This window comes from Lemur catta, chromosome 7, assembly GCF_020740605.2.
Source record: "Lemur catta isolate mLemCat1 chromosome 7, mLemCat1.pri, whole genome shotgun sequence".
NCBI lineage: Eukaryota > Metazoa > Chordata > Mammalia > Primates > Lemuridae > Lemur > Lemur catta.
Genome location: NC_059134.1, coordinates 22,125,007 through 22,142,069, shown reverse-complemented (window position 1 = coordinate 22,142,069; position 17,063 = coordinate 22,125,007). Strand labels below are relative to the sequence as shown.

General features: G+C 52.6%; 1 protein-coding gene across 4 annotated transcripts in view; it reads left to right on the top strand.

Annotated features, from left to right (window-relative positions):
* The first annotated feature begins 7,625 nt into the window (after positions 1-7,625).
* Positions 7,626-17,063, top strand: part of TMPRSS4 (transmembrane serine protease 4) — a 35,173-nt gene continuing 25,735 nt past the window's right edge. For 3 of the 4 annotated variants that reach the window (XM_045556381.1, XM_045556380.1, XM_045556384.1), the window contains exon 1: positions 7,672-7,886. In XM_045556381.1, coding sequence (XP_045412337.1) covers positions 7,863-7,886 — 24 coding nt within the window. In that variant the 5' untranslated portion in view covers positions 7,672-7,862. Of the gene's footprint in view, positions 7,887-17,063 lie in introns of all 4 variants that reach the window. The other variant, XM_045556383.1, reaches the window with a different exon arrangement.

The following is a 17,063-nucleotide window of genomic DNA, read 5'->3' as shown; positions in this document are numbered from 1 at the left end:
TCACCGGGACTTCTGTGTGCATCCCTGCTATTGTCCTACCCCTGTCTCTCCCTCCACACGGCTGCCAGGGTGATCTTTCAAAATAAACAAAACAGAAACAAACAAGTCACCCTTCTGCTGAAACAACTCCTACTGGCTCCTTGGTGCCTAGAGCTGTGATCTCCAAACTTCTTTGATCCCTGTCAGCAACAAGAGATGTTGGCACACATCTCTAATGTGTGTCTGTTTATTTACGTCTACACTGCGTTTGCACGCACTACCGTCATTAGCCCTGTTGTGCCCATGGTTTTCCTCTTGACAAAGTCCTGTTCATCCTCCCAAGCTCAATTCAAATGTCACCGCCTTGGGGAGGCTGCCCCAAACCTCCGGCCGTGTTTGCTCTTTCATCGTGGCCTCTGCCAGTGGGATCAGTGCGATGTCTGTGCCAAGTCCCCCTCCTAGGCCTGGTAAGGAGCTTCCAAGGCAGGGACGGTGTCTCACTCATCCTTATGTTCTCGGCGTGCAGCTCCCTGTGGGTGCTCAGTAGCTATCTGATTAATGACAGGGTTTCACAGAGACAGGGAGGAAGTCAAAGGACAGTGCCTGAGGATCTCGGGTTCAAGAACTTTCATTCTGGCCTTGAACCCACTCCTCTGTGGGCAACCTGGGGAACGGGCAGGGGAGAGGATGAAGGAGAAGGGAGGACTAGGGAGGGGCATCCAGGATGGTGTCTGTAGGTGGAACCTCACACAACACTGTTCACCGATGGCCTTTCAGGCTGAAGACAAAGGCTATTTGGAAAAGCAGGAAACCCGGGGTGGGGGTGAGCTTCCAGCACCTGGCGGCACTGTGTCTGCGTTCCCGGCAGCTTCCCAGAGGCCCGGTGCCACCCAGGGGCTGCAGCTTCTCCCCAAGCATCGCTCCGTGGCCAAAAGCACTCAGTCAAGCCAGAGACACCAGCATCATCAATAAATTATCATCCATGGGGCCTGGCCATAGACAATCTAAAAGCATCCTCTCTTCCAACGGGGTCAACCCGATGAACTCATTTGTTAATGGCCCACCACTGACTCCATCAGCCGTATGAAACCTGAGTCATCCCCAGTCCCCCACCAGCCGGGCCTCAGTTGCTGCGCCAGCATCTCTAGCCTCCAGCATCCCAGTGTCCTGCCCTGTCCTGTCTGCCTGCCAAGTGCGGGCTGCGTGGCACCTGGCCAGGTTCTCGGTCCCTTCATCTGCAAAATGGGAGCATTAAGACTTAGTTTGAAAGGTTATCAAGACAAAATTCAATCTATATAGCACAACACAGAGATAAATAATAAATAATTAATAATTGTAATAATAATTAATGTTTATGTCAAATAACATTTTTCTTCCTCTTTTTTATCAACCCTGTGGACCATGCTTTAATTAAGGCCTTCTTCATCCTCACCTGGACTATTCCAACTGCCTCTAACCTGGTCCCCCTACCTCTCCCCTATACTACTGCCAGAATTATTTTCCTCTGTGGCAGGTATTGTGGTTTGTTTTTTGGGTTTTTTTCCTGAGACAGGGTCTTTCTCTCTTATCCAGGCTAGAGTGCAGTGGCATCATCATAGATCACAGCAACCTCAAACTCCTGGGCTCTGGAGTAGCTAGGACTACAGGCCCATACCACTGTGCCAGCTAATTTTTCTATTTTACATAGACACAGGGCCTTGCTCTTGCTCAGGTTGGTCGAACTCCTGACCTTCAGAGATCCTCCCGCCTCGGCCTCCCAGAGTACTAAGATTACTGTTGTGTTTTAAATTAAATTTACTCAACCAACATTGAAGCACTTCTTTGTGTGTCAGGCACTGTGCTGGTGCTGAGGATATAAAGACAAAGGAGATCTCTCCCAGGGAGCCCAGCATAGGGGCTCCTTAAATACTTGAGAGACTATTTTAGCTAGATCACTGCTATGGGTTGGATGTGTCCCCCAAAAGGCACGTGTTGGAAACAATCCCCAATACAGCCATGTTGGGAGGTGGGGCCTAATGAGGGCGGAGTGAGTGGATTAATGCCCATATTGCAGGAGTTGATTGCTCGTGAAAGGATGCTCATGTAACAGGAGAGTTTTTCTCTGTCCGGAGTTGGCTCCTTGTAAAAGGGCATTCATATAAAAGAAGAGTTTGTCTCTCTCTCTCCTTCCTGGACTGTTGATGAAGCAAGGAAGAATTAATGAAGTATACAGAATACATGGCGCACAGTAATCAAACATACATTTTGAAGTAGTGATTCATTTAACCTGTGACTGAAATAATAAGTTTTCACTTTACTGACAATATTTATATGGGACTTACTGTGCCATTGTAAACACTTTACAAATGTTAAGTCACTTAACCCTCATAGCACCCCTAGGAGTAGGTCCTATTATTGTCCCCATTTTACAGATGAGGAAAGTGAGGCACAGAGAGGTTAAGTAACATGCCCAGGGTAACACAGCCGGCAGGTGACAGAGCTATTATAGCCAAGATTTAAAGCTGTGCCTGAAGGTTATCCCATGGATGTGTCCAGAACCTGAGAAAATAAATGTAATAAAGTAAATCTATATTATTTCCTTTCTAGCCAGATTCTTAAAAAAAACAAGCCAAAAAAACAAAAAACCGTTGTCGCAGTACTGTGTTCCTGGTCTGGAATCTATAGCACAGTCAGGATGCAAAGCAGTATCTCCTAGCTGCATTGCCCTCCCTGTCTTCTCCCACTGGGCTGCCCCAGGGTGAAATTAAGAGTAACCCTGAGGCCGGGGGCGGTGGCTCACGCCTGTAATCCTAGCACTCTGGGAGGCCCAGGCAGGAGGATAGCTCAAGGTCAGGAGTTCAAGACCAGCCTGAGCAAGAGCGAGACCCCGTCTCTACTAAAAATAGAAAGAAATTAGCTGGACAACTAAAAACATACATAGAAAAAATTAGCCGGGCATGGTGGCGCATGCCTGTAGTCCCAGCTACTCGGGAGGCTGAGGCAGGAGGATCGCTTGAGCCCAGGAGTTTGAGGTTGCTGTGAGCTAGGCTGATGCCACGGCACTCTAGCCCGGGCAACAGAGAGAGACTCTGTCTCAAAAAAAAAAAAAAAAAAAAAAAAAAAAGAGTAACCCTGAGAGACAGATGAAAAGAAAGGGGCTGGACTCAGAATTAATGTGAAATTTGTTCTCCGCCTAGTTTAAGGGGAGAGGGCTGAATGAAAGGTCTTCCGCTGAGACTGCTATCAAGTCACACGGGCAACATGGAATCTGCCCCGTGGCCCCCAGGCAGGCCCATGCAGGGCTCTGGCACTACAGGGGCCTGAGTGGCTTTGCAGAGGCCCCCGGAGGACTACAGAGGCCATTGCTGACCCCTCTCCACGACCCGTGCGGGGCCCAGCTGTGCATGGTGGGTGCAGAGGGCCTAGGCGTCCCAGGTTACACTGACCTGAACCCCAACATATCTGAGCCTCTGTCTGCTCCTCTGTGAAATGGAGGTGACAGCAGCACCCTCATTACACGGTGGCTGCAAGGACAAAATGAGGCAGTGCAATTCTTCCCACAGGCATAAGAGCCTGGCACACGGGAGCACACGTTATATGTTAGCTGTTTCTTTACTGTGTGTGGCTCGTTTGAAGCAAACGTGTCCTGTCATTCTGTGAGGCTCATGCCTGTCTTCCCCCTCCCCCTCCGTCCCCAGCCTCAGGTCACACACGTGTGGAAGGGCGGGGCCACGAGGGGAAGGCCAGCTCCCACCCAACACAGGTGACTGGGGTCAGGGCTGGGATCAGGTTTGGGATTCTCTATTTCCCACTTCTTTGGTGCAGATATTTGAAGCTCAATTCACCGCCTCTGAGCCTGCACCACATCTGAGGGTTGCTATGCAGTGAAAATCCTCTCTAGAAAGTTAGCGAGTCCACCAAGAGCCTGCTGGCACCCCTCGCAGTGAGCTGCGATGTCCCCCCACCCCCCATTGTCCCCTGTAGGACGGGCACTGCATTCCCTGCGTGCTCATTCCAGAGCTGCTTAGTACCGGTGATCCAGGCTGTGGCCGGCTTACGCACGCCCACTGCACCTTTCTCTCCCTAATTTCTTGGAAGAGGTTTGAACAAAAGGGCCAGTCACTGAAACTGATCTCAAATTACCGGGGTCCAGAGGGAAGAATCATGGCTGGAAGGAACCCCAGGGGTTCATCTCTGTCACAGTCTCTGAATTCAGCTCACTCCAGAAATAACAGCCTCTACCCACTCCTGAGCGTGGGAAGAGCTCCAGAACAGCATTTATCAAACGTTAAGGTGAATGTAAATCACCTGGAGCCCTTGTAATGCAGATTCCCACTGAGTAAGGGTGGGCTGGGTGCTGGGACTCTGAGTCCCTAAGGTGCTGCCAGGTGATGTCGCCACTGCTGGCCCATGAGCACACCCTGAGCGGGAAGGAGCGTGGCTCGCTGCCCTCAGAGGCTCCTGCTTCGACAGGGAAAGTGCAGCACAGGGGCAGACTGAGCTCCTCAAGGCAGGAGATACTTTAGTTTCTCCAGCCACGGTGTCTGACCGCACTGTCTGATAGCATCGTAGGAAATATTTGCCGGGTAGATGTATGGATGTAGGGAAGGCACATATAGATGGGTGAGTGGGAGACTGCTGATGTTATTAATAAGATCAAATGTACAATCAGAAACAAGTGGGCTGGGCACGCCTATAATCCCAGCACTCTAGGAGGCCGAGGCAGGGGGGATCGCTTGAGCTCATGAGTTCGAGACCAGCCTGAGCAAGAGTGAGACCCCGTCTCTACTAAAAATACAAAAATTAGCAGGGCATGTGGTACGCACCTGTAATCCCAGCTACTCGGGAGGCCAAGGCAGGAGGATTGCTTGAGCCCAGGAGTTTGAGGTTGCTGTGAGCTAGGCTGACGCCACGGCACTCTAGCCCGGATCACAGAGTAAGACTCCGGCTCAAAAAAAAAAAGAAAAAGAAAAAGAAACAACTGGCAATTAACATACCTATAAATTACATAGAGAGGTAAAAATATCTAGGGGTAAAAAATGAAGGGAAGGAGAAGGAAGGAAGGGAGGGAGAGACGGAGGAAGGGAGGGAGAGAGGGAGAGAAGAAGAGAAGGACAGAGGGAGGTAGGGAGGAAGGAAGGAAGAGAAGAGGACAGTGAAAGATGGAAAAGGTTTTCCAAACCCCCAAAGTGTTTTCTTTCTGTCTCTACTTAACCATGGTTTTCAGCTTAGTACGATTTGTGGATGCATCCCATCTCCTTCAGTGGACTCTCCTAATCCCCAGTGCTTTAGCACCAATAAACACACATCTTATGCAATGAGCGGGGAATAACAGCTCCATTCACCACGACTCTCTCTTAAGTACAGGCACTTCACATGGATTATCTCACTTAATCCTCATAACAACCTCAGGAAGTCAGAACTATTATTACCCCCACTTTACAGATGAGGACAAGGCACTCAGGAGGATTAGGTAAAATGTCCGCAGTCACACTAATAATTAGGACGCAGGACTCCAGCTACTAGAGCTCATGCTCTTGACCAAGGAAGTTCCAGGTTTTATGAGGCCTGAGCTTACACATTTTGAGGAGCCTTGTTTAAGAAGGAGTATACCAAAGCAATCTCCAGCAAAATTTACAGACATGTGGCTGCGTGAACAAGTTGCTGGGACCCTTCCCAGGGCCCAGAGGAGCCATGCAAGTGAGGGGCTGTGCGGCTTCCTTGGCTTCATGGTAACCACCTCTGATCCTGACATATGCTGGAAACAGAGGGGGAAAGGGAAGAAGGAAGAGAAAAAATTGTTAGAAAAAGAGATGAAAAGATGAAAGGGGAGTGAAAAGAAAAAGAGGAGCAAAAACAAAAGAAGAGTCTAAAGAGATGGGTGGGAAAGGGACAGGGCAGAGGGATCTGAGGCTTCCTCTGGAAGGACGGATGTCTGGCCTGGACGTGGCCCCTGGCACCTGGGGGGAGTGGGTCTCTACTCTCTCCAAGCCACTGTGCCCCCACCTGTAAACCTTGCAGCCCCCTACCCTGGGCATCACAGCAGTCCTGCCCAGTCCTGCCCACCTGCCTTCTCCCCAGGCCTCTCCGCAAGCTCCCAGACCCAACTGGCAGCTGGAGCCAGGAGAGTTGAGTCATCGTCCCGACAACCAGCCACGCCCACCAGCCTTCTTGCCCAGGCAGCTACCTCTTTCCTGGCTCATCACCTGAGCGCCAGGAAATGCAAACCTGTGAGCCAGACATTTCACCTGGCACATACAGGAGTCACGACAATGGAAGCCTTGGCTCAGGGTGGCCCACTGACCTCTCACTGCCCCACTGCCAGGGTCCTGCTTAAAAGGGATATGCCTACCTGCATCTTCACAGCCCTGTCCCCTGAGGTCACTTGTTCCGGGATCACAGGCTCTTGACTCTGCCCCAAACTTCCAATTCTAAAGGCCACCACCCCATAGTGGGGAAAGACGAGGGCCCTGTTGGCTCCAGGGTCCCTCCAGGACAGCCTCAGATCTCTGCTACTCAGACATAAGCCCAAGGCCACACCTCATTGATCAGCCAAGATTTGGCCAACAATCAGTCAAACCTACCTGGTATTCCTCCCCCTGTGCAGACATCACTGGGGTCCTCCATGGACCATGTACCCAGGGCTTTCAGACACTTGTGTTCCATTCAGCCTGTGCACATGGCTGGTGGAGATAGGGGAACCAGGTTCCAGCCCCAATTCTGCCAAAAACTACTTCATCTCCATGAGCTATAGTTTCCTCACCTGTCTGATGGGAACAAAGTATTCCTCACGGGGTTGTTGTGAGACTGAAGGAGACGGCACACAGACGTGTCTAACCTGGGCTGGTCTCCTGGGAAGGCCAGGACCGAGAAATGGCAGAAGACATGGATTGGTCTGGAATCAGACGCTAATATACTACGTGAGCTTGGGTAATTGACTTTGCCTTTCTGGAATTTAGTGTCGTCACCCACAGAATGGAGGCATGGAGCGAACAGTTACCCAAGTCGCTCCCAGGTCTGCAGTCTGTGGTTCCAAGGTTACGCCTTGCACACCCTCTAGCCAGGGGACAGTTCCAGCCGTCAGGATGTGGTAGGACGTAATTCAGAAATGACCCTGTAGAAGAGGAGACTCGGGCCCTAGCCATGGCACCAACAGTGATTTTCAAATATTTAACGAGGCAGGCTCAGCAGTTGGAAGGGCCACTGGCTGGTATGCGGCATGTTAATTACCCCTGTGCAGGGCAGCTTCGCTTCTGATACCCGGGGAAAGCGGGGAAATCTCACCTCCTTAAGAAGAACCCTCCCCTTCTCCACGGACTTCCCAATCCTGCTACTCCAGGCATGGCAGCCACCCGTTCTACTGAGCAGCAAATCCTGTCATCCAACTCCCAGCCTCCTACAACTTCCCACAACCCCAAACAAACGCATCCACACAGGGAGAAGTCACGCAGCTGGGGCGGGGCAGGGTAGGGGGGGAACTTCTGACATCACCCTCAACCACCACCCGGTTGAGTGGAAGTCACTCAGGCGGGAAGGCGTTTATGACATCTTAGGTGTGTCACCTGTTCTAAGGCCAAAGGGCCCATGAATGACTCCAGGTGTTCCAGCCCCTAAGGCGGGTGTCAGGTTACAAGACACATAATCATTCCAGTTTGGCAACTTCACCTGTAGGGTTGTTTTAATCGACCCACCCCACAGTTCCCAAATCACTCCTGGAATACAGCGGTGGGAGGCAGCCGGCTTGATAAGGGGACGGGGATGCTGGACATGAGGGACCAAGGCCTGCCCTGCACTTAGGCCTCTTCCAGCCAGTGCTGAGCAGGGATTTCTGACCTGCTGGCCAGGTGTGGGGAGGCCTCCGCCTGACTTGGGTCGCCAGTCTCAGCTCCAGGCTGCAGGGAAATATGGAAGATCGCAGAGCCAGCATGGTGAGTGTGGGGGCCCTCTGCTCCCGAGACCGGAGGGAGGGTGGGTTTCCCCATTAGGGCCCTTCAAGCAGCCTGAGAAGTCATCAGCCGAGAACTTTGCGACTCCTTCCAGGTTAAAAAAGAGGTCATAGCTGAATCACCCCCACACCCCTCCCCTTAAATGTCTTATGCACACCTGCCCTCTTCTCACCCCCACTGCCAGCGGTCCCCCGCCCAGCACACCCAGGAAACTGGGGCACAGAGGTCAGGGCCATCCTTTCTGATGGTTCCCCCCCTAAATGCTGCATGCTCTTCTGCCCAGAGTCTCCCGGCCTGTCGGCTAGAGGTCAGCACTATTTTTCCAAGGGCAAGTGGTTGTTTTGATGCCACTTTGTCCCTCTGTCACTCCCTGTGGAAACTGACTCCTTTTCTTTTTAAAGAAAATGGTGCGGAGATGCCCCAGAACGATCTAGGGTGTTTGTAGAGATCTTATGCTTGGTCTCTCTTCATGCCCTCACCCTCTGTCCTCCTCTGAACACCTAGAATGTCTTTGCTCTCTTGGGACAAAGAGAATTGACTCCATCTTTCAAGGAGGGTGACTGAAGACCAGGGAGGGGAAGAGACAATAGCTGGGTCTGAGGTGGAACCCAGGGAGTCTTCATTCTCCAGCCCTTGGCCAAGACGCAGTAATTTCCCAGCAACCAAAGGGAAAGAGAGAGGGAAAGAAGGGAAGGAGAAGCAGCTATTCAAAGGGGAGGACGTGACCTGTGGGGGCCCCTCAGATGGGTGTCTGCTGACTCCCAGCTGCAGCCTCTCCCACGACACTCTTCCAAAAAGTCTGGCAAGAGCTAGCTCAGTGCCAGGGTAGTTGAGGGTCAGAAAGGGTTTGCCTGCTTTCTGCTGGAATTGAGCCAGGATCAAAGCGCCAGCTTCCTGCTTTCCCGTCCAAGGAGGTGCCCTAGAAACTCAGCCTGTGTGCAGAGAAGCCCCATCCCCTGGGGCTGCAGGAGAGGGGAGGAGAACAGCAGTGCAGCCCGCCCAGCTGAGCTGCTTCTGGGTGGCACTGAGGAGCCCTGGGCTGCCTCTTGGGGGAAGTTTCTAGGTCAGATTACTGCAGCATGAACTGTAGAATCAAAAAGCTAAATGGGGCCAGGTGCAGTGGCGTGCACTGGTAGTACCAGCTACCTGGGAGGCCAAGGCAGGAGGATCGCTTGAGCCCAAGAGTCCAAGGCTACAGTGAGCTATAGCTATGATGACGGCACTGCACTCCAGCCTGGGCAACAGAGCAAGACCCTGTCTCAAAACAAACAAACAAACAAACAAAAAAAGAGACTAAGAGGCTGGCTCCCTTATTAGCTGTGCTGTCTTGAGACTTTAATCTTTCTAAGACTCATTTTTCCCCGTAAGTGGGAATGCACACACAGGGTAAGTGCAGAGACTGAATGGGCTAATATAGTAAATAGGTGCTGGGAACCATGACACTCTGCACAAACGTAAAAACTCGTGACTAAAGATGGATCCACTTTCATCATGGATGGCACACCTGACACTGACCCTTTGCCACCCAGTGAAGGAGCTGGGCATTGCCATATGAGTGAGAGAGGGCAGGTGGGCCCCAAAGGCAAGGCAGCAGCATGGCCGGTCTCCAGGGTAGGATCCAGGGAGCCTCTGGCCCCCCGAGCTAGCCATTAAACCACCTGCGCCTAATTACCCTGTCATTGTCCTCTAATGAGGCCAGGACAACCATAGCTCCCAGCCCTAGGGAGAGAATGGGACAACTCATGCCCCTCCCTGCCTCATTCCATATCCACAGGCCCCTCCCTGTGACAAGGTCAGAGTCCCTCATGGTGCTGCTTCTGCACAGTGGTTCTCCCTGGAACCCATTAGACTGGGTATGCCCAGGGACAGCTGAAGCCAGGGACAGCCCGAGCAGAGATTGGAGCCCAAACTTTGTCTCCAAGGGAAATGTGCCCCTTAATATCTACTCTGTATCACAGGCCTGGAGGGAAGTCAGGGACTCTGTGACTGGCCATCCTGGCCTTGACTCATTACTGCCCTGGAGGCCCCAAACACACCAGGAGCCACAAGGAAGGCATTGACACCTGAGGTTAGCCCGCCCCTTCTAGCCCCTTATAGCCACTCTGGGGGCAACGGTCCTCCCTACCGAGTCCTCTGTTCCTTGCCAGCCTGGTACAGACTCAGGGGCTTGCCTGGGCTTGTCTGGGGCTCAGGAATGTGGCAGTCAGCCTGAGGGTGGCAGGGGTCTGGGAGTGCTGCAGGGTCCGCCCCAGACTGGGGCATGGAGCCCAGCTGCCCACTCAGCCCCAGTGGTGGCCTCCAGGGCTCAAACGGAGAGCTGGGCAGTGGAAAGCCCCTACGGGGCAAGATGGGCAAAGGGGGGGTGCTTGCCCAGTGCTCTCCTGCACTCCTCACCACCTGAGTGAGGGGACCTGGTGTCACTGTGACCCCCAAAGGAGCTCCAGCCAGCCAACTACCATTTAATCATCTCCTGCCATTGGCCAGCCTCTAAATGAGAGTGGGCGGATGCAGTGCCTAGGTTCCACCATGAAGATGCTCAGAAAGGACAGTGTGACAAGTATAATACCAGCGGTGACGACAAGGTACCTCTGGAGCCAAGAAGGCAGTAGATTCTCCCTAGCGGGTTCGGGGAGATGTCCCAGAAGAGACAATATTTGCACTGGGCTTTGAAGGATGAGCAGGCTCTCTCCAGGCAGAGAAGGTGGAGAGGGTGCTCAGACAGAGGGAACTGCATGGGAACGGCAAGAGAGTGGGAGTGTGGGGACAAGGGGGTCACATGCCGTGGCTGGAGCAAAGGGCACAAGTAGCAGAGAGAGGACAGTATGAGGTCTGGCCCCTGTGGGTGGCCAGGGAGGCCCCTCCCCTGAGCTCAGGTTCAGGGTCCCCACCGTGCCCTGGAGCTCAGTGGGGCTGGGCTGAGCCACCTCCAGAACTTGGCATGGGCCACCCTTCCCCAGCAGGCAGGGCAGCAGGTGTCCAGCTCTGTGTATTCATCCCACAGAAAGGCGGCATGCCTCGCCCATGCCAGGCACTAGGGACTCGCTGGCTGGGGAGAGAAAACAATCTGAATCCTACTCTCATGGAGCTCAGAGTCTAGAAGGGGTGGAGGGTGGGGAGGGAGGGATATTATCCAGTGATCACACAAACTCACATTTAACAACTGAGATATGTGCTGTGACGCAAGACAGGAAGCTGAGAGGCCCATACAGGGCACAGGGCCTTGCTGGAGGGGGTCAGAGGAGCTGAGGCTACATCAAAGTAGAAGCAGCGTCTCCCAGGGTTCTTCCCTCCAGATCTTGGGGGTCAAGCTCCGTGCCTGGGTGCTGACCTGGAGAAGAGGTTTGGAAGTCAGGCCTCCCATGTGCCCCCCAGGCCTCTCTCCTCCTCTCCGCCTTCTTTCAGTGCAGCTGAGAGCCCAGCTGTCACTGCAACAAACACCCTTCCCTCCCCAGCCAAGCTCTGTGACAAAGCCTGTGAGATCAGAGATCCGAGGAGCTAAATGTGAGAAATGAGGAGAGAGGGAAGTGCGAAAGGGGAGAGATGAAAAAAACAGACCAAAAACGGGGCTCAGGAACTCTCAGAAAGCCCCAGAACCAACCCAAGACAGCAGGAGACAAATGCTCTCGGGCTTAAAAATTGTCATGGCCTCGGACTTCCAAGATCCCTCTTCTGCCCTCAGTCTGCTCAGCAAAAACATTGGCCTCAGTAAAACACTTCCAGTCCCCAAGCAACGAGTTCCCAAGATGTGAACTCCACCAAACCTAAAATGCATTCCTCTGCCATATTTTTTACAAACCTTTTGCCACCAGACTGGAAGCTTCTTGAGGACAGTGTCTACGTCTTTTCTGTCTTTTGGTCCCAAACCGAGAACAAGGCCTGGCATGAGATAGGCACTTGGTAAATTCTTGTGAACGAATGAATGACAGATAAGTGATTGAAGACAGAATCACCTAGAAGCAGTTTCTGATTTATCTGACCCTGAAAACAAGGTTCACGCCAAGTTCAACTGGAAAACATGCCCGATTCTACCTGAGGTGTCACCAAGGCATTTTCGTCCCAGATGTGGCTAGGTATGAGGGGGGTATGGGCCTGAGCCTGCCTGGAACCCCCAGTGACAGGGGATGGGAAAGTCAGAGCACAGCCAATGTGGCAATCCCCCTGCGACATGTCTAACTCCACCTCCCGGCCTGTGTTCTGACTAACCATCGTGACAGTAAACAGCCCTCCCGCCCCTGGCTCGCAGAGCAGCTCCCAGCTTCCTGGCATAATCCACGCGCAGCCAGAAACTCCCTCGGGGCAGCAGATGAAAACACTCGAGGAAGAACATGAGAGACTGAGATGGCCCCTGCCCGGAGGTGGCAGTGGCGTCTTCTGTCACAAAGTATCCTGCACACCAGTCTGGCTGAGCTTTGCCCGCTGGGGCGGTTGAGCCGATCAATGCTTTGGGCATTTCCTGCGATCCCAATCTCTTCTCTGCAATCTGCAGGCACTCATTCATCCATTCAGCACGTGTTCCCTGAACATGTACTACACGCTAGGTCCCGGCCAGATACTGCGGAAGATTCAGGGAAGAACATGCGACATCCAGGCCCTCAGTTCTGTGTGCTGCACAGATGGACAGGGGCAGGTGACCTGCTTTTCCCTCACCCTAGGCAGAGCAGGACACTCGCTCACCCCCTGATGTTTACAGGAAGGGGGCGATTATAGCTGAGGTCAGCCACATCGCTCTGCCTTGGGTCTCATCCCAACTCTCTGAGACCCTGTAATCCTCATTCTACAGACAAGGAAATCAAGGCTCCAAGAGAGTAGTGACCTGAAAAGGGTCACTCAGCCAAGAACAAAGGGACAACCAGTGTCTATAATTATCTTAGACTTTCAAGAAGACTAAGATAAGGATTCATACCTAATGCTGCTCAAAAAAAAAAAAAAAGTTACCAGGAGATCATTAAGGATAGAAAATTGACCTGAAGAGAGAATATTGTGAGTGAATCAGGCCAGGACTATTCTTATCCGTGGCGGGAGACAAGAGAAGTGTCAGGCTAAATGCAAACTCTTCAGAAAGAACCTTAAGGTCTTCTAAGAAAGTGGTTTCCCCAAGTACACTGTGGCCGCAGAGCCCTTTGCCCCACTGAAGTCTAATGCAGACCCCACCCCACCCCGGAGCACAGAAAAAGAAACAGAGTGCAGAGTTTGAAAGGACCCTGCCCTCACCCCTTCACCCTGCCCTCCTCCTCCCTCCCCTGGCTGCACTGCCGAGAGGGGGGCTGCAGTGCTCTGCCGAACCCCCAGGAGTGTGCATGGCCCTTATCTGGCCCTCCCCTTGGCTGCTGCAGAAACCTCCTTCACAATCCAATCCAGCTTCTATTCACACACCTTCTGTTTCTAGAAGCTCTGGTTGCTTAAAACAACCCTCCCTTTGCCAAGAGAAAGGGCTCTCTGTGACTTCCAGCATTCCTCCTTTGCGTGGTCCTTTGCCTTGTCCTCGAGATGTCATACACATTTTAAAGGACCATGTTCATGACCCTTTGGTCCTTGCATCTCTGCCCTGCAGAATTCACACAGTTTACATGACATCCCTTCGGGTCCCCTGACTGCCCTGGTCACACTCCCTAGATGCACTTAGTCCATAGAGTCCCCTCCTCAAGTCAGGCCCCTTGGCCTATGAAATCATAGATTAGCCACCGTTTGTTCAGCTCCTGTTACACACATGCCAGGCCCTCTGCAAAGCTCTTTCCCATTAATAATGAATAATTTTTGAGTATCTACTATGTCATGCACTCGCCAAGTTCTATTTTAATATTGTTATTAATAATTAATAAAAATAATAGAATATATATGCTCCATGGCACACGAACTTTGCCTCTTGTTCACTGCTGTATCTCCAGCCCCCAGAAATGTGCCTCACTGAATGGATACAGTGTTACTGCTGTTATCATTATTATTATTACAGCTAACAATCATCCCACTCTTGCTATGCACCAGGCAATGTGCTAACGCTAAGCATATTTGGGGCTCATTAGGAAGAAGACTTATTGAATCTCTCTCTCTCTCTCTCTCTCTCTTTCACACACACAAAATTGAGGATTTCAGTGGTTAAATAACTTGCCTAAGGCCTCAGGCCTGTGAGCAGCAGATGTAGGATGAAGACTCCGGCTTCAGGATTCCAAGGCCTGTGCTCCTTCCACTGTAAACACAGCCTGTTCTAGGAAATGGCATCCCAGCAAGGAAGAACTTGACAAAGCACTCACAGAGTTACGTGAGTGGGCAGAGAAGTGGGAAAGGAACTCCAGGTTATGCAACCACAAAGTAATAGATGCAGAGAAGTCACTGAGCTGTGATTAAAGCACTGTTTATAGGATTGTGAGTTCAGAGTTCACAGGAATGAGATCTAGGAGATCCTTGTCAGGGGTGCGAGGCTGGTTATCATCGGAGCATCCAGAACAGATGCGAACGCTCAATGCTGCCCTTGTACAGAACCTCGGTGCGGATCCCCCTGGAACACCGTGTGGAATTCCGCTCCCCAGGCCTCTAGGGTAACCGGAGCTGAGGGCACTGATTTCTACCCACTAAACTCCTCTATACGTCAAGCACCAAGGCAGGCACATCACGTCATCATCTCATTTAATCCTCACCAACAACCCTATGAAGTAGATCATCTTCTCCCCATTTTACAGATGAGGAAACTGAGTCTCAGAACAATTCATTAACTTGCCCAGGACCACATGGCTGGGAAGGGGCAGAGCTGGATTCAGGCCAGTGCACCTGACTCAGGGCTCAGGAAGAGGAAGAGCAGGGGACACCCTCCTGACCAAGGCTGCTGAGACCCTCAAACCGCAAGGACCAGCCGAGGGGAACCACGAGCAAGTCTGTAAAATTGGGAGTGGGCTTGCGAAGGCAAATTGTACCTAGCAGGGGAATACCTTACAGAACCTTCCTCACTATCACCCTGTGCAGTCAGTTTGATCATAACCTGCATTCCAAAGGAATAAACTAGGCCCAGCAGATGTTAGGTGATTTGCCCAAAGCTGCTCCGCACGTAATAGAGGAGTCAGACCTCCTAATGCCAAAGTTCCTTCCCACCCCCCCACCATTTGCCTCCCCCTTAAAGTTTAAAGGACAATCCAGGATAAGCAAAAGGGCATACAATTTCCCAAAGACAGTCTAAACTCTGTGGAATTCTCATAAACATCAGGCTACATCTTGGGTGGCAGCTCCTCAGTTCAGGTCAATTGCAATGTTAGAGAAATCTTCTAAGCTTTAGCTCCATCAGCCCTTCCCCACGGCAAACCCCTAAGGGTCCCTGTCAGGCTGGAAGTCTGAACTGCGTGCCCTGGCCCCTGCTGGCTCTCTGGAGTCCCCTTCAGCCATTGCTCAGGCATTGCCCTCAGGTGTGCAAAGATGATGGCACCTTCCTTTTAATCAGACCCTCCTGGGGAGGGACGGTGGGCCCAGATGGACCCACCAGCCTGGGGCAGAAGGAAAGCTAAACGAAGTAGAATTGCTAAGAACTCAGAAAGGCTGGAGAGAATGGACTGCTTCCCCTGCAACCACGAGAAGGTTCTCAGACGGATCTGTAAGAACTGCAGTTGGCAGCAGGATCACCTGGAAGCAAGGGGCCTCCCATGGGTGCAGGGCTTCTGACAAATTCCATGCAATGGACGTGTGCTAATACCTCACTCCTACCCTTCCCGTTGCCTCTGGGGAGAGAGAGCATGACTGCTGCACCTCAGTTTCTCCATTTGTGACACAGGGATAGTTACACCTTCACTCTCTCCCCAGGGCCTACCTGGAGTTAAGAGCTGTGTGGTAACACAAAGGCTGATTCTTAAATGGCAGGAGCTGAATGGCAGGCTGGTGACAGGATGATGGCAGGCTGGTGGCAGGATGATGGCATGTCACCTGACACCTCTCATCTGCCCCAGGCCCTGCCCTGGAGCCATTATGTGCTAGGATGGGGGCTAAGGTGCTCGGCTCAAATTGCCAACAGGTCAGCACCCATGTGGCTTAGAACAAGGCAAAATGGTTTCTAATGTAGCAGCCGAGGCTGAAGTTAGCCCTAAAGGAAAATGTGCTGCTGTAAGGTCACCTGAACACAAGGCAGCGAGTGTGAGAATGCTGCCTGAATCTCCTTTGTGGGAGAGCTTGGATACCCCCCTGCGCGTGGCCGGGGACTAGGGCGGGCCTGCCTGGAGACAGGTGACAGGTCAGAGGAGGCTTGGAGGCAGGCGTGATGAGTCATCTCTGCGGACCTCCCATGCACTCTGGGCTGCACTTCACAGCCAGGCTCATCGCTGGAAACTCACCCTCCCGCCCTGCCAGTGATCGTCCAGCCCTCCACGTCCCCTCTCCTCACCTTACCTGTCATGGCTGAGGCATCCAACAGAGACTGCCTGTCCCCGCTGCAGGTGGAGAGGACACAGCTGCTTACAGTTGGGCTGGGGGAGGAGCGCAGGGTCAGGGGTCGGAGCACCTTCCTCAGAGGAGCCACCAAGCCCTTGAGCCAGCTGTGGCTGAGCCCTGCTCTACCAGCCGGCTGTGAGCCGCCTCTGGAAACCCAGAGAACTTTCCCCACCCCCTCCCTTGGGATTTCCCCCACTGCTTGTCACTGGCCTCGGCAACCTAGCTGCTACTTGCCAGAGCCTCAGAGGACCTGTTTATCCTAGCACCTAGCAACAGCAGCACCGCTGGCTCTAGGCTTTCCCTGTGTGACCTCAAGAAGCCAGGGCCTTGGCCCCATGGGAGCCTGAAGCTGCCACAGATGGGATCAGGGCCAGAAATCCCCCTTTTATGTGCCCCTACTTTTCTCCCTCCATCCACACCCCGGTCAGTCTAGCTCTGCCCCTACTGACTTCTTTCCAGGGCGAGGAAGTGCAGAATCAGCATTGCAGAGAGGAGGAGAGGAATGAGGTCCCAGGGGCAGGCTGCTCGCTCGGCAGGGAAAGCAGAGGGAGGAGCCGGCCGGCCTCCTCTTCTTCCCTCCTTATTAGCCTGGTGAGCACCTGTCCGTTTCATTGTGAGGTTATTAACCCTTTTACCCCATCTCTGAAAGACAGTTCCCAATTACCCAAAGGGACCTTAAGGTTCAGAGACGCTGAAGGGCGTGCCCAAGGCCACTCAGCAAGTCAGAAGACAAGGCAAGATGAGAACTCACACTCCCCA